Source organism: Protopterus annectens, chromosome 2.part2 (genome assembly GCF_019279795.1).
Source record: "Protopterus annectens isolate FY-2018-M chromosome 2.part2, PAN1.0, whole genome shotgun sequence".
Classification (NCBI taxonomy): domain Eukaryota; kingdom Metazoa; phylum Chordata; order Ceratodontiformes; family Protopteridae; genus Protopterus; species Protopterus annectens.
The window spans coordinates 346,369,251-346,396,966 of NC_056730.1; the positions used below are offsets into that span (position 1 = coordinate 346,369,251).

Here is a 27,716-nt window from a genome sequence, read left to right on the forward strand (position 1 = left end):
GTTATTTGCGATAATAACTTGCTTACTTTTATTACAAATCTAATTAGTTTCTTTAATAATGTGAATTGCCTTGTCTTCCTCACATGGATACTGAGGATCAGTCAGACATATTCAATGATTGCAATAGTCTTCATAAATGAAATTGCAAAATCGACATTTATTAATTATATAAAATAAAGGAATGCACGTTATATCATTCTTCATTTTAAAGCGTACCTCTAGTGTAGGATGCTTTCTAGATATACGTCATTGTCATTTGAAGTTATGTAACATCCAATTCCCTTGCTCTACATTCAGCAGACCAAAAGGTCAAAGGGTACTCTGTTATTTATTTCCTGCACATCATGTATTATTATTTACTATTCTATCTCACATACAGTCATTCTACCATAGTGTTACACCAATACAACTATTTTAATACTCTGTTGCACAATATAGAAAAAAACGTAAATATTATTCCTGTATTTTAATACATCCAACATTAATGTATGATTTTATTTCAGAGTTAGATTTTCTGTAGGCATCTCACATGCTATCGTAACTGCAGTTAAATTAAATAATTAAGTTAATCCTTAACTCCTTTCTTAAGAGTCTTTAATCAATGTGCACTTATCTAATTAAATGACTGTAAATAGTTGTTTGGTATAATTTATTTATTTACTTTTATTATGAAATAATATTTCATGCAGAAAAATGCATACATTTTTAGATGGTTGATTTAGTCACAGAATAAGATCCAGCAGATGAACTTAGCTTTTTTTCAGCTCATGGTCTGGTCAATGACATGCAATTAGATACTGTGAGGATCAAACTCTGAGAAAAAGGATATGACTAATTTATACTTTGCTGCCTTAATAAGCTAAACTTTGTTATATTTCACTGGTGTACTAATGGACATTTAAATTTGCATGTAAAAGCAGACATAACAGTAACAATTTTCCTTCACTTTGACTAAAGAATTAAGTGTGATTGTACTCAACTGTGCCTTACAGAAATAAAAAAAATCCATTATTTATGTATAGCATTATTGTTCTAACAATACTAGTTTGCTGATCTAGTTGTATCAACTCATGGGAGCCATGTATCTATGTTCATCTGCTTTCTTTGAATTCACATTGCATTAGCTAAGGAAGCAGCTATGCAAACATTTCACCAAATTCACAAACTCATTATTTAAACTGATTTCTTTTCACCAAGTCCAGTAAAGCAGAATGAATGTTCACATCCTGATTAAACACTTTACAAACTTGCTTTTGATTTGAAAATTAAGTCGAAATCATGAAAAATTTTTGATCAGCCAGATGATATAATTTGCATCCACAATAAGGGAAAGTTCATGTTCAGTACCTCAGTAGTGCCACTGGTAGGAGATTTTTCTTCTGATTTTCTAATAACATACAATCAGCATATTCCCCAGTAACATGACAATGAATCCTTGCTCTGTTCTTTTTAAAAATTTCTTTTCCTGAAAGACTTATCCTCACTGTTGTACAGTCTAACGAAATCCTGGCCTCTTGTAGCTGCACAGGTGCCTGCAGTAAGGGAAATAAGTGTGAGCTGTAGATGGTCTTTAAGAACCACCTGGGCATCAGCATTAGGTGGATCCCACATGGATCCTGTTTCTGAGTAACTATGATGCTAAAGGTACTAGTTCCAAAAAAATGTCTGTGTGGAGTGATCCCACATGGATCCTGTTTCTGAGTAACTATGATGCTAAAGGTACTAGTTCCAAAAAAATGTCTGTGTGGAGTGATCCCACATGGATCCTGTTTCTTTGTAACTATGATGTTAAAGGTACTAGTTCCAAAAATATGTCTGTGTGGAGTCATCCCACACGGATCCTGTTTCTGTGTAGCTATGCTGTTAAAGGTACTAGTTACAAAAATATGTCTATGTGGAGTGATCCCACATGAATCCTGTTTATCTGTAACTATGATGTTAAAGGTACTAGTTCCAAAAATATGTCTGTGTGGACTGATCCCACATGGATCCTGTTTCTCTGGAACTATGATGTTAAAAGTACTAGTTCCAAAAATATGTCTATGTGGAGTGATCCCACATAGATCCTGTTTCTGTGTAACTATGATGTTAAAGGTGCTAGTTCAAAAATGTGTCTGTGTGGAGTGATCCCACATGGATCCTGTTTCTGTGTAACTATGATGTAAGTACTAGTTCCAAAAATATGTCTGTGTGGAGTGATCCCACATGGATCCTGTTTCTGTGTAACTATCATGTTAAAGGTACTAGTTCCAAAAATATGTCTGTGTGGAGTGATCCCACATGGGTCCTGTTTCTGTGTAACTATGATGTTAAAGGTACTAGTTCCAAAAATATGTCTGTGTGAAGTGATCCCACATGGATCCTGTTTCTGTGTAGCTATGATGTTAAAGGTACTAGTTCCAAAAATATGTCTGTGTGGAGTGATCCCACGTGGATCCTGTTTCTGTTTAACTATGATGTTAACGGTACTAGCTACATAAATATGTCTGTGTGGAGTGATTTTGTTCTTCTACCAACAGCATTAAGTAACTAAACAATAACTATATTCTCTTTTACAGGGAAATGAAGGACCACCAGGACAAATGGGACCACCAGGGCCCCCTGTAAGTAAACTATGGAAAGACATAAGTGTGTGATAAAATGTTCAATTCATATTGTTCTTTTTTATGAAAGAAACAGCAACAAAGTCATTAATCAAGCACACAGATCAAGAAAGTATTATAATGTCTTCCAGTACCTAAACTGTCTAATAATTCACCCAGCAGCGCATATATGCTGACATATAGGGGTATAATTAGATGTAGTGAAGCTGTTATGTAACAAAAAGGACTTCTTCATCACAGATGTTAGTGTTTTCTTAAGGCAGCCCTAAATTAGCTGGCAACAATAGTTGCATTACAGAAATAAAAACAGGTTGTGTTGTTTCTGTTAAGGATCTATCTATCTATCTATCTATCTATCTATCTATCTATCTATCTATCTATCTATCTATCTATCTATCCATCTGTCTATCCATCTGTCTATCTATATGAAAATTCTGATGTTCTAATAACTATATTACAAACATAAAACACAAACTAAAAGATGCAACCGTTCTGTTGAGAGACCAAATTTCACAAGTCCCAAACTGAGATTCACATAAAAAGAAGACTATGCATTATAACTCAAGATATATGGGTTGCCTAAAAATGTTTTAAAGTGTTCACAAGAGGTTCCGGTAAAACAACAAGGTTCGTTTTAAAGTAGCTCTTTATAAGAATGGCTCTAAAAAGAGATGTGCATAAGTGGGTGATAGCTACACTTGTTACATATACATATTTTCCTGGTTGTTAGAAAGAAAGTAACAATGAATGTTAAATGCTTACTTTGTTTTTCCTGCACTTGTGAATGAATAAGGTTGGCAGGGTCTTGAGAACAGAATTTGCATATTCGATTGTTTAAGTGATAAATTGAAGACCTAATGAGTTAAGTTCCCACCTATTTTAGTTTAAAATAGAGAGCTTTGTTTTTAAAAGTTATCTGATGAAGCATAGTTGTATCTATGCGAAAGCGCTTATCAACTTTTTTGTTACATGGAATAAAGATACAAAGTTTTAAATCTACTTTTGCATCAAGGACTAAGGAGTTTTATTTCAAAAAACATAAAACAGTAATATGCCAATAATATTTCCACATTTTCAAATAAAAAATGCTACCACTGAATTATGTACAATATCTGCAACAATATACATAGTATAGACATTTATAAAAGTCGGAACCTTCCTATGACATGAAAGTGCCTGTCACATCCTTTATTTTTTTTTTTGTCATAATGAAGAGTGTGGTGGACATCTGTATGTGCAATCACTAATATTTTAATATTGTAATTCGTAATTAAAGAAAAATGTCAGTATATGAGTGATTTTTATTTCTCCTGCCATAACAACAATGTAAAAGATGCTATATACAAATAGTGGGAGGTATGGGATTGCAGCTACTAATGCTGAGGGGTGGAGGGGTTTCCCCCTGCAAAAATTATTATTTTCTTACTGATACTTTTTACCATGTTGTTTATGACTGTGAATTTGCAAATCATTTGGTGAGCGTGAAGCATCCTTCTTGTTTTCCTATCTAATCAATCCAACCCATTTTGGGACCAGTCAATCACTCCAAAACTGTTAAGTTAGGACAGGAAGAGCAAATCAGTTTATGACTTGGATTTTTTTCCTAGATGTCAATGCTGTTTTCAGGATTAATTTAAGTCTTCTAAAATATTCCTTACTAAGTATTGTTCACAGTTGTTCATGTTTTATTGTTGATCCTTCATCAATTCCTAAATATTTTTACACCCCCCCTCTTACTCAAGCTCTTTTATATCAAACTCTTGCCCCAAACTGATGTTTTCTTGGTGTTGCAGTTTTCCTGCTTTAAAGGTTGCTTTTGCACATTTATCAAGAACAAATTACATTCTTATATCATCTGAAAAAGTTTTGACAAGCTGCAGTTGTGCTTTCAGTTCCTCATCTGATGAGCTATACAGTTTTAAATTATCAACAAAGAGAACATGAGAATTCTTTACACCTTGTTGTTTTCTAGGAGCCAAATTATAGCCATGGTATAAGCTGTTAAGCAGGCAGCTTAGTTGATTACAGGCAAGGCAGAATAGCAGCAGTGAGAGAGTCACCCTGGAATATTTCCCTTTGAATTTTTATCCCTGGGATAATAATGTGTCCATTATCATGGGCTTAATTGCAAAATGGTCTGCCACTGTGTATGGTCACTGTGATGTAGTTGATCAATGTAGGGTGTATCTTATACATTTTTAAGGACTCTTTTATCTATGGATGTGGGATACTATCAAATGCTTTTTGTAGTCAATCCATGCCTTACCTTCCCCTTTTTACATTTTTCCACTATGACTTTATTTAACAACAAATGATCCTTTGCTCTATATGATTTTCTTTTATTGCCCCTTTGTTCTATTGCCATGATTGAGTTTTCTTCTAAATGACTATAAACTCTGTCAGCGTCAATTCCAGTGTATGGTTTATATGGCATCAGAAGTCAAGTTGGTGGTCTATAATTTTTAAGGTGGCTTACAGGTTACTCCTAAGTAGGAGCATTGATTTTCCTGTTGTTAGCCAGGTTGGTATCTGTCTGGGCTGTGCATATAAATAGTTCTTACTCATGGCTAAATCTTTGTGCAAAGATGTTAATACTTTTAACAAAAGTTAGGCACTGCATCTGGGCCTGGGGTTTTCCAATTAGATGCTTTTCTTAACTTTGTTTCAGTCTCTCTTCATACTCTTTGTTTACTTCTTCCATCCATTTAGCATCATTGTTATATTCCACAAAATATTCTGATACTTCCCCAAAATGTATCTAGTTCTTCTTTTTTTGGTCGTCTTTCAATTCCTTTTACCATATTTGGGTCATCAATAAATCGATCATTTTGTACTTTTCCTTTATATTTATCTGTGTATCTTCTAAGTTTTTCTGCCTGTGCTGACATTTTTAATTTATTATTTGAGATGGTGCATGATAGATTCTGGTCTGTTCTAATACTGCACACTACTTTTATCACATCTCTCTTTCTAAGTATTTTGGTTGATCTATTCCCTCTTCTATACTCTTCTAACAGTGAAATTTCTTGCCTTGATTGGTTTTTAGTTTTCTCTATTCAATACTTCCATGATTGTATTCGATTCCTCCCCTTCGTTTCCCTCACTACCCAGCGTTTTTGTGGTATAACTTTATCAGTTTTTAATTTAGCTGCACAGTAATATATCCTATTTACTTCTGTTATACCGTGTGGATCTCTGTGGACAGTTCTAATTACTGTGTTCATTTGTTTTATTAGACTTTTGAATTTTTGTTTTTTATTGACCTTCTGCAGTCTATTTATTTCATTGATCTTACTATGTCTATCTATCTCTATTAAATCAAGCAACTCTTCTCTTAGCTCGTTTTCTTCTAAACTGAGGGCACATTTTTTGTTTTCTATTTCCTGGGGGCATTCCATAGAATGTTTTGTTGCATGATCCTGTGGCACATTCTCTTCAATTTCATCATTTACCATCCATTGCTCTGTCATATGGGAACTCACAGGCCTATCACTCCTTAGCACTGACTGTGTCAGAGTTTCCACAGTTTCCTGTTCCTTCCATTGTTGTCCAGTTTCAAGTGAACATTTATATTGGTTTCCTGTGGAAGGCTCCAAAATATCTTAATATGGTACCTGACCAATTGCTACTGTTCCACTGGTTTCTCCTTAATTTTGAGGTCCATTGCTCTAGCCTGTTGTGATGCTTTCTGAATTAGATTTTCTACACTGAATCCTTCACTTTGCAGGTACTCCATAACCTCAGTTTCTATTTCTTTAACTTCTCCATTACTGATCTCATTTTCTACTTTTCCTCTTTGTTTTCTTATTTCTTTGTATTGTAACATTTTCCATGTCTGGATTCCTTTGCCTATATTTCTCTTCAAATATCTTTGGTCCTGATCTTTTTGTATTTATTAGTTTTGCTTTCTCCTTTGCATAGATATTACACCACATTAAATCTTTTTTTCTTTCACATGTGCATATTTCTTTTTCAGATGTCTCCAGATCTTCCTGTTTCTCCTTACTTTAGGGACTCCTTCTAAGCCTAGCCAAGTTTTCCCAAAAGAATAATGATGCCCTGTATCTGAATAGGACATTGAGAACCAGGCATTTATAAGCTACATCTGTCCATAAGGGACATGGGTGCCAGGCCTTGTGTAAATTTCTTATTGCCCATCCACTGGTCTAGGTTGCACTTAAATTGGGTAATAGATAAACTCAGCTTCCCATGGGTATAAAACCTGTTTCATAGGAGGGGCAGTCTCTAGGGCACATATCTGCCTGTCCAGCACATTCTGTTTAAGTCTTGTGAATGACACACATACAAAAAAGCTACCCAAATGGGGATTAGCAAATGTTTGAAAAGCTTGAAAAGGTATTTAATAGGTGGGGGTGATAGCCATTTATAAGATAATGTAACAGATATGGCAGAGAGGCAGGATTCAACACATGTAGGGAAAGACTGATAAATAGAAAATTGTACATTTCTCATCTGTCAAAAATATTAATGTTAAATAGCTATTTTGTGAAAAGGACAAATTTGAAGCAGTATTTAAGACTGTAAAGATTAGATCACTTGCAGTTGTTGAGACAAGCAAATGCAGCTAGAATTAGTGATTCATAACACTCAAACATATTGCATGTGAAGAATAATGTTGAAGATGTAAAGAGGAGGTTTATACCAGGACTCTGCAAATGTTTGGTTGGTAAGTTGTAGTAACATAGCATTCAGAATACTGCATTAAGTTATAGGAAGCAATTTATGAGAAGCAAAGAAGAAGAAAGGTTTACATGACATGGGGGGGGGGGTGTTATATGCCTGAATTGAAGAGAATTCAAATACTATATCTGAGAGAACAGATGAAAAGAATAACAGAGGTAGTATGGAATAGGGAATGTGAAGTAGGAAAAACATAATATAGGAGAAAATAAAGTGAATATATAGGAGTGTTACCATGGCGCCGACTAATATAAGATGAAAAGGTAAGATCTGAAATAAAATAACAAGAGGATAAAGACTTAGCATAAAGACAAGAAGAAAATGGCATTTATCTCATAGACAGTGGACTTGTATACATACCTCTCAACTCTCCAGATTTTTGCAGAATGTCCAAATTTTTGCCTCATATTTTTAAACTTTTCCTAATAAAAGTTGTGGTTTTCTAGATTTTTTGGCACATCTGTAAGGACTGAATTTGTGAAATAACAGCCATTTGAGCTTCCAACTTCATATCCTTCAGAAAAATGCATGTTTTTTGAAAATGAATAAAATATTTTAAAATAAGAAAAATGCATGGTAATGCCAAGACCTTTTATTCTAGCAATGTTCTAAGTTTATAAAAGCAATATTTAAAATCCCCCCCCCCAATTATCTTTGGCTTGTTCCATATATTTTGTGTTAAGAGGTTGAAAGCTAGGCTTGTATATAAAGGTTGTACTTGATATTTTGAATTCTTTCTATTTTGGGGTAAATGGTTTATTCCTTGAGTTATATATTGACAGGCCCATATCTGTAGGTGCTAATGGAGCAAGACTTTAATGTTGAAAATTTTATTCAAGTTAATGTAGGGTGCTAAGTAGCTAACCTAATTTTAAAGAAAATTGGATGATATGGGAGAGTTGTCGGTTGGTAATACTGATAACAGTCTGCAGTCTCATGTATTATAAGATGTCCTAATTCATTAAATAACACTAGTTTCACTGATTGTAAAAGTTTTACTGAGTTTGTATAAATATGCAAATGATTGTAGAATGGCTTACAACATAACATTTGGATTATGCATGCTGGCTGCAAATAATCAGTAAACATTTTTATTTTAAAAAGTATTGGCTTTTGAAAAGACTGATCCCATTTTGGTATTTGTCATGATCGTTTCTACAGTGTATTTGCTTATTTTGAGCAGTGATATGTTCCGTAGAACAAAAAGTCATTCAACAATGAATTTATCATGCTTTGTTATTTTGCTATTTATGGTCACTGTTAATAGAAGGATATAAGGACTTAAATTCACTTCAATAAGAAGTGTAAACTTCAAACACAGGATTTCAAATGAAATTACATCAAAATTATGCTGTATGTTTAACAAAGGATCTCTTCTTGGAACACTTGAGATACAGAGAACAGTTCCTGAAGTCTATTTGACTAGTATATATTTAATTCATTCTCTGTTTTCTTTGACAAGTTCATCTGCAATTTTTCAAGCTTGACTAGATTACTTGATTTTTTTGATTACTGAAAACAGTATTAAGTTACATTGCGTTATTGGCTAAAAGCATGAGGTATCTAGGGGCAATGATTTCCTATGCTCTTCAGGATATGCCCTCCAGTGTCAGATGTGTTTGAGAGGCTTCTTTTTTCTGTCTGAGTGTGACTCACTGAAAATGTCTTGCCTGCAAACAATTCTAAACCTTTTAGTGTACTGTCTGCCTTTAATAACTCAGTTGCTGATATATGTGAAATGTAGATCTTTTCGTCTAGAATGAGACTGTTATTTCTGTACCAGGTGATTGTTTTGCTCTAATATATTTACTCGTTACCCTTGTAATACCATTTGCCTGGAATTCCCATAACAGATGAAGGTACACTGCTGCATGACTCCAGCAAAACCAGAGTTGGTCCATACACACACCTCTCATAAAGAGTTTCTTAGGTGAACGGTGCTGCTGATATAGCCCTATTATATGACTAAAAGCAAGAGCTAGAGAATAACATTGGGAGGTTTGCTGCATCTGAACGGGTCTATATTATAACATCGAAGTTCTCTAACATCGAATGTTATAATATCGAACCCGTAATGTCGAACACTGAAAACAGCGAAGGTGCAGGACACCGAATTCTTTCCCAGGGAAAGAATTAGGTGGGCTGTTGCTGTGGCTTCGCTGTTTTCAGCATTCGATATATTGGAGTGTTACAGGTTGGGTTCAGGTAAGTGTGCGATTGTGTGTAGGTTAGCGTTAGGGGTGGGTTAGGTGAGTTAGGGTTAGGGCACGGATCAGGTAAGTGTGCGATTGTGTGTAGGTTAGGGTTAGGGGGTGGGTTAGGTGAGTTAGGTTTAGGGAGCGGGTGAGGTGAGTGTGCGATAGCGACGGACCTTAGGGTTAGGGTTGGGTTAAGGTAAGTGGATAGCTAGTACTGTAGGTAAAGTTTAGTTTAGGTGTAGGATTTTAAGTGTATGTGTGTGGATGGCTGTTTTTTGTGTGTGTTTGTGCTGTGTGTATGTTTCTCGGAATAGCGGATTTTTTCCCTGGGAAAAAATTCACTATTCTGACTGTTCAGTGTTTTCACACTTTGGTATTTAGGGCTCAATATAATAACATTCGATATTAGAGAACTTTGATGTTATGATATAGACCCCATTTGAATAGCTTTGTTGGCAATTAATCCTTTTCTAAATGATTAAACTACCATACCAAGACGTCTGAGCTATTACATTATGTAACAAAGAAACAATCAGTACTTTGCAAAATGTCTTTCAAAAAAAAAAAAAACTACAGCACCAACACTGCCAACAAATGTTTTTGTTTTTTTTGGTTTGTTTTCATAAGCCACCTGATGGTTTGAATTACATCACAGTCATTTCTTCAGGTCCTCATCATGTCTCTTCCCCTTTGTCCTAAAGCCTTCTTCTCTCATACAAGTTCATCTACTGCCTGGCTACTAAATTGCCAGAAGTTCTGGAAAAAAACAAGACTGCACATGAAGTACTTACAGTTCCAAAAACCTGTAAGGCTGCTGAAGTCATTATGTATTTGGGCAGGGGGGTCATAGAAATACAGTCATCCTTTTCAAATGTGAGCCATCAACTTTCTATGAGAAATAAGCAAGTGATTTTTGTACCACAGAATCCTAAAAGAATGTTTTGAGGCATCTGACAACTAAGTTAGGTAATCACTAGAGAAGTAGAAACTTCAGAAACAAGGCAGGTATGCTGAATATTCCAGTTGACTCATAGTTGCTGTAATGTGTTCCAGTGTTGATCATAGACCACAATGAGCAAGAAAGCTTACTGTCTTTTCCATATTCTTATAGCACAAAATCATATGGAAAGTTTGAAGTTGATGACAAATGGACAGAACACCTGAGTCTGGCTTAGAAGTCTAGAGTCAACAGACATTTGTGGGTCAATATCACAATAAAACACACTCTGCTGATAATGGAATTCCATACAGGATGTGATACGATCTAATATAGCTACTAAGAATTCTGGCTGCAAAGATAAAGAGAAGTAGGTGAAATGGGCATCCAATGGAGAGCATGCCTGATCAGCTGGAAGGATGATGAAGGACAGTCATGGCTTTGGCAAGGGTTTGGCAATACAATAATTTACACTTAGCTAAAATCATGTGATTCCAAAACTTTTGAAGGCATCCTAAAAAGTTCAATTAAACAAATTAAATATCTTACTCAAATGTAGAAAAATTACCATTGAAGGAAAGTTACAGTTGTAATACAGTTGACACTTCTCTGTCTTTCTTTTACAAACTCTTGCTGAGTGGATGTCACCAGACTAAGAATCACCCTTACCAGGTAGCCAGCAAGAATTTGTACTCACTTTTCCGCACATTTTAATAAATCTTGTAGATGCCTGATATACTATGCTACCCTACTAGTAATAATATATTTGTTAGATGCACTATTTGTCCATTGTATGTGTTCAGACAAACATCCACCTCCCATGATGTAGTCTATATGCAGTCACTATCATAAGTCTTCCTAAGGTCAGCTGCATATATGCTACATCTACTTCCTTTGTTTTAAAACTGAATCCAAAACTGCTTTGCTGCAACTTCCCTAGTAGAGTTAATTATAACGTTGCAGTTAGAAAATAAAACCTTTTAGACTTTTATTATAGTTATAGTATATTTATATTTATATATATATATATATATATATATATATATATATATATATATATATACACACATATATATATATATATAGAGAGAGAGAGAGAGAGAGCTATATAGATAGATATATAGATATATAATATAATATAATATATATTATATATTTTATATATAATATATTATATTAGTACTCACCTAGACACAAAATCTCATCCAAAGCTGCAACAACTATTTCTGAAACAGTTTCATAGCCATTGTACTGCAGAACAAATGCAAACTATGCATTAGAGATGTCTGGGCATACATTGGGCATGTAGTAGCTAGGCCTATCTCCTTTTCATCTCATAAAGGTGTACATTTGAAGATGACTGTCCTAAATAATAAGCTAAAACAGTTGTTGGCAGCCTTATGTCAGTTTTAAGAGTTGCCTTAATTAAACTCTGACTGGTCAATCAATATCTGGCAGTACCTGCTGCTGATATGAGGGAGCATGCGACCGCTGTTGTGCATATAGATTGGGCACAACCACAGCAACCAGACAATGCAATAAGAATAAGGTGAGGCATGGCTAAAGTTATACAGTTATCCATTGTGACAGAAGAGATAATGGTATTGAGTATCTTCAGCCATCTTTAAAATGGTTAACGAACAGTAGTTAGCAGAGCTGAAGGCCAAGTTGGTAGAGTACTAAACAAGATTGGCAGACATGGTTTGCTGGTTGGGCAGATTGGTCTGATGAGGGAGATGATTTTTCTGAGCTATGCTGCAGAACTGGAATAGCCTAGACATGGTAAGGCCTTGCTGTCTCTAATAATAGTGGCTGCCAAAAAAGCAGTTACTAGAAAATGATAATCAAAATCTAAACCAAGTAGTGAATATAGTAACAGAGATAAAACAACTGGAATTGAGATCTTTAGGAAGGGGTAAGAGCAAACTACATAGGAAAATATGGGAACTGTGGGAACAATACATACAAGAGAAGAATGAGTTTTGTATAAATGTATAGTTGCCAATGTAGTAAGTGATGGTTTAATAAAAATTTTATTGTGTAAAAAAGGCAGAAATCAAAGAATTCATGTAATGCTGCTTAGGTTATATGACATATAGCAATATATATGAAGTAAATTTTATGTTAATTATAGTGTGATTACTTTTATATGAGTGATAATTCAATAAAGATGTTTGGAAATAAAAATGATTGTCAGACATGATTGAGATGTTGAAGTAATGGACCATACAGAACTCCTGCGGTACCACACACATATATTGCAAACACTAGACAACCTGGAAAACTGACAATGGAGAAAGAAGCTTCAAACATCTTTCAGTCCTCTATTGCTCCTCCTCCTCTTTGTTCTCCTCTCTTTTACTACCCTGACACATTACCTCCTTATTCCCATCCCAGCAACTTTCATATCTGATTGTTTCTGACTATAGTCCTCCTCCCTCATAAAATCTTTCATGTTGTATTGTCAACCTGTTATTGCATCTCCCTCTATCACTGCTTAACCCTTTCCCAGCTAACCACATAAGAATACATGTCATGTTTATTTAACACTGGAATGGTAAAGCACTTAAGAAATGTCATTTTCATATTGTCTAATGTTTGTATTTATGCATGGATTTCCATATTACAAATTTATTCTTATGTCCTAAATGTTAGTTTTACATTTCTTATATTACTCTTTGAGTAGTACGTTCAAGGCTTGGGTCATTTCTGAAATGGATGTCAAGACCTGTAGACTTACCAAGTTAAGAAAATATGTTTATAGACAAATACAATTGCTTAATTAATAATCAGTCGATTGACTGATTAATTTTGGAGTATGGAGAATGGAGATGTTTTCTACAGACACGTTACTGGCACTGATAGATTGTGACTGTACAACCCCCTCTGGTTATAGATGTAATGTACAAGACTCTTGTTCCAAAACCTCCTAGTCAACAAGCACTGCCTCAAACTACTGGAGTCCAGTTTTAGTCTTATAAATACAAATAAAGAATTCCCAATCTAAGCTGCAAAAATGCAGCAACACAATGGCAGGACTGTTAGGGTCAGGTACGGCTACACAGGTGAACTCATAAGAAAATGCAAAGAGTCAGGGTTTCTACTCTGGCTGCAAAATGTTTCAGGGATTAGGTTTTCCTTATGCTAGCCAAATAAGCTAGATTTTGGGCATCAAAACAGTAATTGTATTGCCCAGTTATTTGCTGAAACAGTAGAAATGTAAGCAGTTGTAAATGGTATCATTAATAGAACTGGAAAATCGATAACAGGAAAAACAGGGTTGACTTTACCCAGAATACTGCTCTAAACTGTGAAGACAGCTGTCACAAAAGCTCACTGATATCTAGAAAAAAAATAACCTTTCATTTTTTTATTACTTGGGTACTTAGGCACTGCTGTAGGTTTCTCTTCTTTTTAATGAAAAGTTATGATCTGGCATTGCCCAGCACTGGGCATAACTGCAAAAGGGTCCAGGGCCTTGTCCAAAGTTAAGCAAAAGTCTTTAGGTGCCACTGTCTACATCAAACATATTATTAAAATATTTGGCAGCAAGTCTTTTACCAGCTAAAAGTTGGTACACTGGGTGTACATGTCCCTTATAGAATAAGAGAATACATGATTGATGGTGCCCTGTTTTTTCTCCATCTGTATGTAATCTGATTCTTTAAATGGTCGTGCCTGAATTGGTATACACTGACCAAAGTAATATATAATTTATTGATATCTATCGACTTCTGTTTACTCAGCATATCACTGAGAAGTAAGGGCACAGATTCTGAAATTCAAGAGTGTTCATGTTTCACATGAATTCAGAGGCTAGAATGAGACCAGAAGGAATTAAGGAAGTGAAGTGATGGGGATCACTCTATATCCATTTCCTGTTCAAAGTGGATCTCCTGTGTGATTGCCAGACCCAATTCAGACAAAGATGATTGTTTAATCCAAAAATTTCTAAGTCTTAAGATACAGATATGGTTTAAAAACAGTCTGGCTTGATATAGCCAATTTGTAAGCATAGATTAGAAAGCTAACTAGGCAGAATGCTTTAATATGTTTTAATACAAACATATTTAAAAAAAACCTCCAAAATGCCTGATTCATTGCAAACAGTAAATAACTAAATAAAATCATGGGTTTACTTCCTAAAGCTACAAGATACCAGGCACATACAATCCATCCTGAATACATTCCTTGCTCAAGATTTAATATAACATTAGGTACTGACTGATCAGAATATTCCTTTGATCTATTTGTATGTTGCTAAACAGTATTAACATAATCTTTCTTTTTCTGTATGGCCTGGTCCTTATATTAAACTGGTCTATGAGCTTCACGTTGATAATAAGAAACTAAGCACACAATAAATCGTGAGGTAACAAACTGACTTTTGACCACCATATTGCCTCCATTGTATGGAAAGCTTTTTACATGGCCCACCTCATTAGTATGGGCAGATGCTTCAGGGTCAAGGTGGTCATAACATCCCTGTATTCTTCCCTTATAAGACCCATTATTGACTACAATGCCTCTTTTGGCATGTACCTCACAAAGAATATGCAGCAGGTGGAGAGACTACAGAGGTTCCTCACCAAGAGAATCCAGGGCCTCAACATCTACCCTACACAGATAGGCTAAAAGCCCTGTCCCTCTACTCAGTCTTCTAAAGACTCCTCAGAGGTGACCTCTGTCTGGCATACAAAGCAACCTCAGACCCCGCCTGATGGGACTGCTGCATATCTGCAAGTCAAGTTCCACTTGAGAAACCCATACACATGACCTCAACCTGGCCTGGTCTGTAACATCAATAGAATTTGTTGGTGGGACAGATTTGTGTCCCAAAGACTCCCCCTTTTGTGGAATAGACTCCCTCTCCATGTAAAGCAGAGTACCTCATTATACATGGTTAAGGGCAACCTGGATAACTGGATGTGGAGCAGAAAATACAACTGTGGGTTTCCACCTGTGTCCCTGCTGGACAGTGGCATGGGGTGCTGACTTGTTAGAAAATGGGCTAAATTCTTGGTTAGGCTTGTAAGGGCCTCAGGGCTAATAGCCTAGTAACGTCCTATGATCCTTTGAATTGTTTTAGTGCTTTAGTACTTATAAATAAGTACAAGTGCCTGGATTATTGAAAATGTAATAATGAGGATCAAACGACAGTATAGTTGGCCACCTGTGTTAATGAATATGGTCCTGCAGTAGGAAAGTACTGGGGAGCTTAGCGGTTTAAAGGTGTTAACGTGTGTGTGTGTGTGTGTGTGTGTGTGTGTGTGTGTGTGTGTGTGTGTGTGTAAAGGGCTGCATGTGTAAGTGAATGTGTGTGTATGTCTGCCTTGGAGATAGCAGTGGAATGGTCAGTGAAAAGGGTAGGTCTGTGTGTGTGTGTGTGTGTGTGTGTGTGTGTGTGTGTGTGTGTGTGTGTGTGTGTGTGTGTGTGTGTGTGTGTGTGTGTGTGTGTTTGTGTGTGTGTAATGAGTATCAGAATGTATGTTTGTTTGGCTAAGTTGTTATACCCACACACTCCCTTTGACTAATGAAAAACTTCTTCAACATTGCTAAGGGGGGGCACTAGCCACCTAGGACACTTCTTTCTTACTACAGGGGTTGTGGGGCACTAGACAATAGGAATATTATGTGGAACAAGGGGGAAAACTAGATACCAGAGATACTACTTTATTATTACATGGTTCAAGGGGAGGTCTAGATGTCAGGCATACCTCATTATCAACAAGTCTGAAGGGCACTTAAAAAAAACAAAAACAAGGTAGGTTGGGGGAAATGAAATTAGACACCAGAGATAATTTCAATACCTTAATGACACTAAAAAAGATTCACACCCTAAACCCTCACACCTTCGATATTAGTCCTCTGTACCACCACTGCAAACCAGGGATAATATGGGGATAATAATAAAAGCCTAAATAAAATGAATTGGAAAGGATGTGGGAAACGTTTTTGAATACTGCTTCATTGTCACAGAAAACAGCAGGATTAATCCACTATTTTAACTGATTAGTTGGTGTAGGAATCTTTTTTAACTTATAAAAATGATCTTGAGAATTATTCAGTGCTTGCAATGATTCATGAGGTATGAGGAAGAGGGATAGGGCACATTTAAACATACCTCTGAACCATAGACATACAATCAGGAATGGCTTTCAGTTATTATTGTTATAAACTTACAGCATTTTTCAAATGAGAGTTTTTGCATTAGAATGCAGTTACTAAATGATATTAAGTCTGAAACTCTAATATGTGGATTAGTGACTTGAGTGTAATCATCCATTTTTTTATAAGATCAGTGGAAGGACAAGGGGAGGCATTGGGGATGCCCTGTCAATTCAAAGACAAATAAGGGGTATACAGTGTGTGTGTGTGTGTGTGTGTGTGTGTGTGTGTGTGTGTGTGTATGCATGTGTTTGTGGGGTGGGTGTTGCACGGGCATGTGTGTAGGAGAGCGAATAAGGGGTGCCCGTGCCAATGTGATGCATGGTCTGACAGACTTAACTACCATGGGAAAGTGTTGATATGCACTTCTGGTAGTTAATGTTGATTCAGAGACATGCACATTAGCCAACAATGAGATTTTTCTTCATTGTGGTTAATGTGTCTCTGAATAAGCTAGTACCACATTATATAAACATGGCCTTTTTACCACAGCTCTTAACTCAACCACTGGAGTTTTTTGAATACCAGAGAAGATGTTTAGCCACACAACTATGCCTCACATGCTCTTGCAACCTGGATTTAGACTTTCTGCAGATGCTCCAATAAAGATATTGTTAATATAAGATAAAACATAAATAACTTTTTTGGCGGTACAGGTAAAATTTCCAGTTATGTTACAGATATGCCCATTATTTCAAAATTTGGAATTGCATATTTTCAAACAAACACAAGATACATTACAGGGCGCAGTACCATATGTCAAAACTGGATTTCTTTATTTTTCAGTTATTACATTCAAAACAAATTTTGTTCAAATTAAATAATTACCTAAGCTTTTGCATTTAATATATAAAATACTACTTTGCTCAAGATTTCATCAAAACTCAGTATATTCCAATACTTCTTAACTGCTTTTACTATTTGATCAGCTACATCATGTTAGAAAACAAAACAGACATTTCTTTTAGTGCTTCATCCTAGATACTTTTCATCTATATTCTTTTAACATCACATTCAAAATAACGACCTTCTTATAAACAAAAATACTATTTCAATAGCTTAATTCAGAAATAATTTATGTTACTCTAAGTCCATTCTGTTGCCACAATCTTCCCTCAGGGGAGCAAAGCAAGTAAATGAAATGAATTCTTCTGGCTTTTCCTAGTTAGGGGTCGCCACAGCGGATCACCTTGTCTGCTCCTGATTGGCAGTGGAGTTGTACAGTGTTGAGTTGCCAGCCCAGAACCCAATCTTCCACAGAAGACACACACACACTCACACCTAGGGCCAATTTAGAGTGTCCAATCCACCTGCAGCATGTCTTTGGGATGTGAGAGGAAACTGGAGCACCCAGAGGAAACCCACATGACCACAGGGAGGACAAGCAGACTCTGTACAGAAGGCACCCCAGCCGAGGATTGAACTGGAGAACCTCTTGCTGTGAGGTGGCAATGCTAACCACTGCACCACTGTGGCCGCCCCAAGTAAATGAGAAAAATGAAAACTTTTAATCTAAATAAGCCAGAAAAAAACTGTTGATTTGCAAAACAAGTTAGAATGAACTTCAGACCTATTCGTTATTTCCAGTTCTACATCAAAATATACAACTTTTTCTTTAAAAATATTTTCTGAAATAGTTATCTCAAATTCTTTGTAGGAACTTTTTAAATTCTTTTTTTACAAAAATATTAAATCATCAATACAACCAAAATAAAATATTACATATTTAGCAAAAGATTCTACAATATTTGAAACAGAAGACAAACTGTCATCAAAAGATTGTATTATAAAGTCCTGGTCAATATTATTCTTACATTAAAAATCTATTAAATGCAATATGTTATTCATGTGAAATTATTCAGTTTTAGTTAAATATCATTGTAGAAGCATAATAGGCAAAAAAAATCAAGTCTTAAAGCATCTATAGCAGACCCTAACAGTCAAAGTTGGAAATATTGAAATTGTTATCATTTGCTCATGTTATTATTAACAGAATCAATATCTGTAGAAAGAACCATTTTATCAGTCACTTGACAGCTTACTTCTGTGAATCTCAGTTCTTCTTTTGTATCCTTTTGGTGCTGAATGCACCCCTCCATGTCCTGAATAAGTTTCCTCTTTCCTCTATTTGCTTGTTTTATAAACTTTCTCATTTTTATAATCCAGATTTGGCTTTTCTAAAAATTTCTTTGACCATTGTTATTTTGCAAGTACATTTAGCTAGCATTTTGATGACATTTTAGTAGAACATGAAAGTTAGGGAAAATATCTGTGTATTGAGAAAAATAAATGATACAAGGCATGTAGCTTAAACTGGGGTATTTAAAGATGATGACTTGAAGCATAATTTTTGAGATTATATGAGGATGCTGGGCATGTTAATTTGGCATTTTGAGGAGGAATAAGTTTTTCATGCAGAATTTTGTATAACTGAGAGCCTAGGAGTAGCTGTACTCTTAGTTTAACTGGAAACCCTTTAGCTTTTTCCAAAGTTCATTTCTAGGGGAGTGAGAAATAAAGTGGCAGAACTGGTTTCAGACAGATTATATGGTGGTAGAATTTTTAACTGTGGCAGATGCCAGAAGAAGGAGACCATATTCAAGGTGAGGAGAAGAATACCTTTTCATGGCTTATCTGGAGGCATGGAGCAGAACAGTTTGTTTTTTTTTTTTTTAAATTGACTTGCGGTAAATATGACATTGTATTCCTCATTTCATGTCTAGTATGTCTATCTGCTGAAAGAAGAAACTGTAGTTAACTACTTCTGAAAGACATAACTAGCCCTAAGTCTCTCTTACCTCAGACTCCCTACAGATACCATGGTACGCTGCCTTCTTTGTCACAACCTTTCAGAGATCTTGTCAACTTAAAGTGCTGCCAGTTGCCCATATTAGGTGAAGCATTGCTATTGCTTCTTACCACATCCTGTATTGTATATTAGCCACTACACAGATATATTGTGCTTTAATGTGGTAAATTCTTCCTGACTGCTGGCCTTTTGAGGTGATCTTGGACTTTATACTTCTTATTCTACTACTTGACAATATTCCAACCAGTAAGGGGTATATTTGAGTGATAAGATTTCAGATTTTCCTTTCTTCTACCATTACCTTGTCAGCTAAGGTCTACTATTTTTCACATAGTGTAAAGTATTGACTTCTCCCACCCCTGTTTTCTTATCACAGCATTTTGACTTAGTTATCTCTCTGGCAAAACATCTGGCTAACATATATCTTTCTAATTATTTATTTTTACTCCTCTCTCCGGTCTTTGTCTTTTAATTTACCACTGATTTTTTTTCTGCAACAGAAACATTTCTGGCTCAGTCAGGTCTCTATTTCCTTCCTTTACTTAATGCATACATAGTAACACCTGCATATATACACAGTCCACATGCACTGTCTCCCTTAAATCATCATTTTCATAGCATAAACATCCTAAAACTGTCAGAAAAGTGCTATCAGAAGCTAAAAATACTGCATTGATGGGCCCTGGTAATATCTCCAGATGCATCTTAAATAGCATGAAGCATAATTTAGCCTCATCCCTAACAATGCTGTTTAATCTCAAACTCCTTACAGGTTTTGTGCCAAGTGAATAGAGAACAGCTATAGTCATTCTCCTGTATAAGAAAGGACCTTCCACAGACCCAGACAGTTACATATCCACAAGTCTGGCCAGCTTCATATGCAAAGCTGTGGAAAGAGTTATCATGGAACTAATCAATCAGGATATAGGGAAACTCCAATCATGGGACCAATCTCAGTTTGGATTTGTCAAGGGGAGGTCATGCTTACTCAGCCTGGTAGATGTTTTGTGTAAAGGTCACCAAAGCAATGGATGAAGGCAAAACAATACACACTGCATATATACCTAGCCAAAGCTTTTGATACAATTCCCCACTCAGGCATACTGAAAAACTTAAATAAACTGGGGATAACCCTCCTATGTCACTCACTGGATTGAAAACTGGCTCATAGATAGGATGCAGATAATCAAACTAGGGGAAGTTACCTCCTCAAAGAGACAAGTCACCACTGGAGTCCCTCAGAGTTCAGTGCTGGAACCTTTCCTGTTTGGCATTTAATTATATAAAGTAATTGTCAATACAAAAGGGCTCTGGCTGACTAAGTTTGCAGATATCTGCAAGCTCGGAGCCGTCATTGAATCCACAAATGACTAACCATCCAGCAGGAAGAATTGTCCCAAGTAAATAAGTGGTACAAAATCATGGACCGAAACGCAATGCCAAAATATGCATTATTGTATCCTTCTGGAGAGAGATCTACCACACTGACTTCAGTAACTACATCTGTGCAATATAGAAACTGTCTTCCCTACTATGTTGACTCACCTTATTCCCATGTTAAGAACTCACTTCTTTATCATATTAAGTCTGAAGTACTGTGCCGCTGTTTTGCTACTTAATGTGCTCTCTCCTTGTCACTTCCCATCAACTTAGGGATATATCAGCTAAACTATTTTTGTAATATACAGTCTCCCTTTCTTAAGTTTGATCAAATGTGTTTGTATTATGTTAACAAACATGCTTTGCCAGCCCAACAGCACAGAGACAGAGAGTCTGTCTACATAACATATGATTCATGTTTGATAGACATGTTGACCATAAGATGGACAGCTATGGTGTAGGTGAAATGATGAAGCTTTCCTTGCCTACCTGCTGGAGTGAGTTGGTTAAGAGAATCCTGGGAGTATAACTCACTAAGTCTTCAGTAGACATGGAAGATCTTTCAGGGAGAATCAATCATGTAAGCCATAGAGGAACTTCTATGAAGACAGTTAACTTAAAGAATTTATTGATGATGTAATGCAAAGGTCAGTAAACACTCATACTTAAAACAATGCCAGTAATGTGGAGATAAAAGTGTCATAGACACATATGTAAATTCTAAATCTCAAAGTCTGGGAAATTTTTGGTATCTCTTATCAATAGAATATTGTTCATATCATTTAACTGGTTCTACTTAAACCTTGTTTGGTTAGGACCAGCAGAGAAAATGGGCAATTTGTGAAAGTGTTTATTTCATTTTATTTATTTATTTATTTATTTATTTATTTATTTATTTATTTATTTATTTATGTAGTTAGTTAGTTAGTTATTTTATTTTATTTTATATATTTATTTATTTTTGGATCATATCCATCCCAATAGCCCATAACCAACATAAATTGCTAGGTAGCTGCAAAAACAAAGGTTCACAGATTGTTCTATGCCCCCACCTCACCAGAATGGGCATCATGGAAAATCAGACCAGAAGGTTTGGGATGTACCACATATGTACACACCCTTAAACTTATAGAACATGCAGTTTGTGTAAATATGTATGTGGCAGTCAAAGGAAAATTATGTTATATTTGCACAGGACATGCACAAAATAAGCAGGCGTGTATGATTTATGACTAAATTTATTGCAGGTAAAATACTTTTACAAGCAAATATTTTAAATATATTGTGTCACTTCCCAGCAACAAACAAGGGAGGCCCTCAGTTCTGAAGTGTTCGGTAACCATACTAATCTGTGCTTCACTGTGGCTGCTAAACATGTTAGTTAGATCTGTTAGGTGTTACCAATCAAATGAAATGTATATTGCTGTATAATATTGTATTTTGCCATGAAAGAGCTTAGATGATTAATATTTTACTCATGGTGGGGTCATTATTTGGTCATGATGGCACAATCTAATTGACCAGACTACAGCCTTCCTATACATTCAGTGTAAATACACCTATGTGCCACAATTCTACCATGTTGCTTTGTTATTAAACACTGGTAATGTTTTAAAATAAACTGCTTCCCTTTATCAATAAGGCCAAGTAAGAAAAATGACATATATATTATTTTTAAATAGTGACCAGCATCACATCTACTGGTTGCATAAAGTACATATTATAGTTACAAGAGAAGGTTTACTATTTATTTATTTTATTTTATTTTATTTTATTTTGTTTATTTATTTTTAACAGGAATAAGTGGCCCCTTGCGAATAGTTGCTTTTCAACCCTGAACCAGGTCAGCAATAGAAATGCATAGTAGAGTCAAATTATACACTATAAACTGAGAATTGCAGAGGTTAAAAATGCTAATGCACATAGTTGTGGAATTCTAGCATATGTGTAGCAGGCTTACAACTTTATTACAACACATATAAGATGCTTCTTTATATTAAGCATTTTTCAGTTGAATACAAGCTATTATAAATCTATATGGTAAGCATTTGTCAGCTGAAACAATCACATTTTTTTATTCCTTATTTAGGGTTCCCCTTCAATGGAAAGAAATGGAATGAGCAGTTTATACAAGCTACAGGTAGGCTACCGTTATGTAAACTATCAAGCATCTTCATATTTAGCAGTTGTTCAATACTTTCTGATCCATGCTGACTTTCAATTTAATAACTGTTTATGTTGTAGGGAGCAAGGATACTTCCAGGCCCACCAGGCCCACCTGTAAGTAATGTTATTATTATTTTTTTTCTGTCTTAACATGTCATGTTACAAAGATCAGTGTTTGGTAACTTTTTAGATAAAAGTTTATTTGACAGAACACTGCAATTTTACTACAGCACTTTACTGGATGAAGATTGTATCCATTTACAAATCTATGATTAAGGTTAATCCAAATAATAATATTACATTGACAGTAGTCTTAGAATTCTCCCAAATGTATTTTCTCTTTTGTTTGTCTTTAGAAAGTTGCTTCACTATCTGGAATCTCTCTCTCTCTCTCTCTCTCTCTCTATATATATATATATATATACATATATATATATATATATATATATATATATATATGAATCACAAAACACCGAACACACATACATGAAAGCGCTTAACATCGAAAAGTGCTTCCATGTATGTGTAGTTCAAAAAAAAAAATCTACATTTCTACAGGGGGGGATTCACCCCCCTGCACCCCCACACCCCCCACTTTAATATTCTCACTCGGGGATCACACTTCAATGGGGAAAAGGGAATTTTCCCTTACCCACACTGTAGTCCAACAGGCACACATACTCAGAAGCACTTGTCGATGTTAAGAGCTTTTGTGTATGTGTGTTCAGTGTTTTGTGATTCGGACATATGCTAGTCAAGCATGTGTCCAGATCCCATATATAAATATATATATATATATATATATATATATATATATATATACATACATACATACATACATGGGTCTACTTCTAAATTTCATTGTTTCAAGGCATCAAATTTCTTATGGTCAAGACCATAAGAGGATTTAGATTTCATGATTTAAATTTCTAATCCTGAAAAGACTCAACCCCTTCTTTAGAGATAAGGGCAATTTCCTTAAAGTTGGGGAACTCAGAATACAACTACTGCTTTAAGCTGATATTTCCCCTAGATTGAACAAAAACATTAACATTAAATGTGTGCTGAAATGGTTCAACTGAACAGCAGGGCCACCTGTTTGTCACCTTAGCAAACAGTCCTTAAGGTTTATTTAAGTGACACTACTATAGCACCACCTAGATGTCACCAAACATACACAACAATAGTCAAGTTCTATTGCATGTGAGAACAGCGTCACCTATATTTCGTTCATAGACACAAGACTAACTACATTGCTACTGTAAAAACACCACCTGCATTTCATTTATGGACATAAAACCTGTGTTTGATAACAGTTCTAAAAACCACTGCTGTATTTTAGTAATTTCTGGTGGACTTTTTTATCATTTGTGATTAGCTACTAATTCCTTCTTATAGCACTACTCCTGCAATCCACTTGTATTTTCTAATGAAGTTCTAAGTAATAAAGGAACAAAAGAGCTAAAAACTACATTGGTTCAGTGTGTTCTTCTATGCAATAAATTTGGATTTTTAGTTCTCCAATATATATCTCTATTTATATAAATAAAAATGTGTGCCTCCAAGAATGCTCATATGAGCAATAACAACTCAAGCTGGTATAATTTCACAAATGTACAAGCAAGAATGGTCTCAACAACTGCATGCATACCTGGCACTCAGAGCGGAAAACAGTCTGTTCAATGGACTGATGTAAAGATGCAGGACTGGTCTTTGGTTAACTGGTTCCCTAGGCAAAAGGTCTCCACAGCACACCCCCAGCACCACCCTGCGCCCCCATCCTGGTTTACACCATCCAGATTACTGAAAAAAGCGTCCCTGCTAGAGTGATGCCCTAGGTGGCCGCCTAGTTGGCCTATGCCTAAGGCCGGTTATGTAAAGATGTGGCAGCCCATGTTGTTCTATAGTAAAGTTTAACCTTTTACTAAATGTGTATAAAAACATTTTCTGCCTTTAAATACCTTGGGATATGGCTAAACCAAAACTTTAACTTTAAACAATGCATTGAAGAAAATAGAGACAAAAATCAAATCCATCTTGTTGTGAGCCAAAAATCTCATTTAACACTGTGAGTGTGTGTGTGTGTGTGTGTGTGTGTGTGTGTGTGTGTGTGTGTGTGTGTGTGTGTGTGTGTGTGTGTGTGTGTGAGCTCCAGATAAATGCATGAAAAGACAAAATGATATGTATGGACAGGTAGGCCATACAACTAAGTACTGTAAGCCATATAGCTGGTATTGCAAATCTAATGAATACTGCCGGTATGACTGTGTTAAAGAAAATGAACATTTTCAAAATAAAAATGTTAAAAATGAAAATTTAGAACAAACTATGCTAGCAGAGTTAACTGGTTAAATAATAGTCTTGGTCAAGATCAAGAGAGGAAGATGCTTTTGTAAATAAAGGAAAAAATAATAAAAAATGACTGGTTTTATAGAAACAGATGTTAAAAATCCTAACGATACAGAAACAATACATAAAATGAGCTGAATGAAAGATGTTACTATAGATAATTGAGACAGGGGAAGAAGAATGAAAATGGCTTGTCAAAAAGGTAAACAATGGATTTTTCCTTAATATACACTGCTGCGGTACAATTGTATAAACAAACATGACATAATATGATTAATAGATACACATTTAAATAACATAAAGCAGAAAGAACAGTTAAAACATATACGAGAAGGGAAGATTATAAATTCTGTAGGTAATGATTTATGTTCTGGAATCATAATATTGTGTAACATGAATAATGTTACAATATATGAAGTTACTCATATTTGGCCAGGAAGGTTAGTGATATTAAATTGTTGTATTAATGGACAAGTAATAAGACTTATGATAGTTTGTGCATTTAGCTTAGTCACTAAAAGCATGCAGCCCTTTTTTTAGAATTTAAAACAAATTTGAATTTTAATATTAATATACTAATTTTTGGAAGACCTTAACTGTGACATTAGGGGAAGACAAAGAAACAATGGAGTTAATATGTAAAACATTGTCCCTGGGATTCATTAACACCTATATTAAGTGCACACCATTCTGAGTGAACAGACAACACAAGCATAACTCACACCTTCTTCCTTCCAATTTTCATTTTCCTACTGACTTTCTTGCAGCTTTAAATATTGAGACGGATTTGTAAAGATTATCAGAAAGTGTAGACTACATGTACACTTAGTGCAATCCTTATATTTCATATTATATTATATATTTATTTTATATATATTTTGCACTTGCGAAATGCTTCTGCTTCGGGCACCGCGCGGCAAGAAAGACTAAAGAAAATGGCATTGGTTGCATGTTTTATACTCCTGACGACCTGACGTCATGGAAGAGAAGACAGCAACTGACGCAGGACCCAAGACTTTGGAATTCAGGCTGACTGAGGGCAACCTACCAGCAGATTACCCAAATGTAATAACTGCAACAGAGAAACATGAAGAACATAGTACAGTTGTGTACACTTACCATAAATGTAGATGTTCGAGTGTATTCACTGTTGCAGTCCAGGTTAAATAAAATGCTTTTTATTTAATTTTTATTTAATAAACAGTTTTTATTTAATGGTTGGAAGCCTGGCGACTGTTTCACTTCCTTCAGTGCTGTTGTTACATTTTTTGAATTATTATATTGCCTCAAGACATGTATGTGTGTAACTTGAATGGTTTCTGAGATATTGTAAGTTGTTTACAAAATATTACAAATGTGATAGCTACTGTGTTTACTGTGACATAAAATTTAGTTTAAAACCTAGACTGTTAGAATAGTACCACTATAAAACTTGTTTGTGTTGAAAAGTTTGCCTTTTCCACTTCTTTAGTAACTCTTATTTTTCCTGAGTTATGAGCATTTGTTTGAAATGGGAGGGCATAATTAGATTATATGAAAAAGTTTAGGCTCCGCCCATATAAGTTGCAGTGCAAACTTCCAAAGCTCCATTGGAAGGAAAGAGTTAAGCCTAAAGCTGAGATAACTGCACCACAAGGTATTTATGTGTCCATAGGCTATGTAAATTTGTGGCATGTAACAGTCGTGTTGATGTATGTTGGTGGTCATATTGTGCAGGCTTTCAAACTGGTATGTTATCAGTCTGCATTCACATGTTTCACAAAGACAAGATCCAGTAACTGTGTATCCTTAGTATAGATGGTACACATGGGATGTCCTACCTTAAAGCACAAGTGTACATGCCTGGTACTGGTACATCTCTAAAGGCTGAAGGTGATGGCATCATACATCTGGCATAATCTGAGGACACAAAACAAGGGAGTGAACACTCCCCTCTCCAATCACTGAACACACTGTGGAGGCTCAGGATGAACCTCCAGTCTCACTTTTGTTCAGTGGGGGACATTCCATGAGTGTCAGCTCTACAAATAATGTGCAGTCAATGTCAATGTAGGATACATCAGAGTGCCACGATGCCCCTGAGGTGTATATGCATGTCATTTGGAAGAAACATATTGGTAATTATTGTCTTCACAAGGCTAGAATATCCCATGACCTGGGTGTTAGCAATGGTATCAATTAGCAAATGGGTAAGGCAGTGATTCAGGCATAGACAGATGCTAATACGGCCACATTAGATGCTCAGTGTGATGTGTGGCCTGCATGAAGATCATCAACCATTGCAGAGAATGCAGGCAATAGAAGCCTACTTGGCAACCATTGGATTATCCCTGTAACTGTTGGGAAACAGCAGATGCAGTCAAGGTTGTGGACAGCTATGTACTGAATTATGCACCCACAGCTAC

General features: G+C 35.6%; 1 protein-coding gene across 1 annotated transcript in view; it reads left to right on the top strand.

Moving 5' to 3' along the window:
- Positions 1 to 27,716, top strand: part of COL19A1 (collagen type XIX alpha 1 chain) — a gene marked incomplete in the record, with an annotated part of 3,251,042 nt that overhangs the window by 2,679,452 nt on the left and 543,874 nt on the right. The window contains 3 exon segments of the mRNA XM_044063894.1: positions 2,559 to 2,603; positions 22,886 to 22,936; positions 23,041 to 23,076. Of these exon segments, the coding sequence (XP_043919829.1) occupies positions 2,559 to 2,603; positions 22,886 to 22,936; positions 23,041 to 23,076 (132 nt within the window).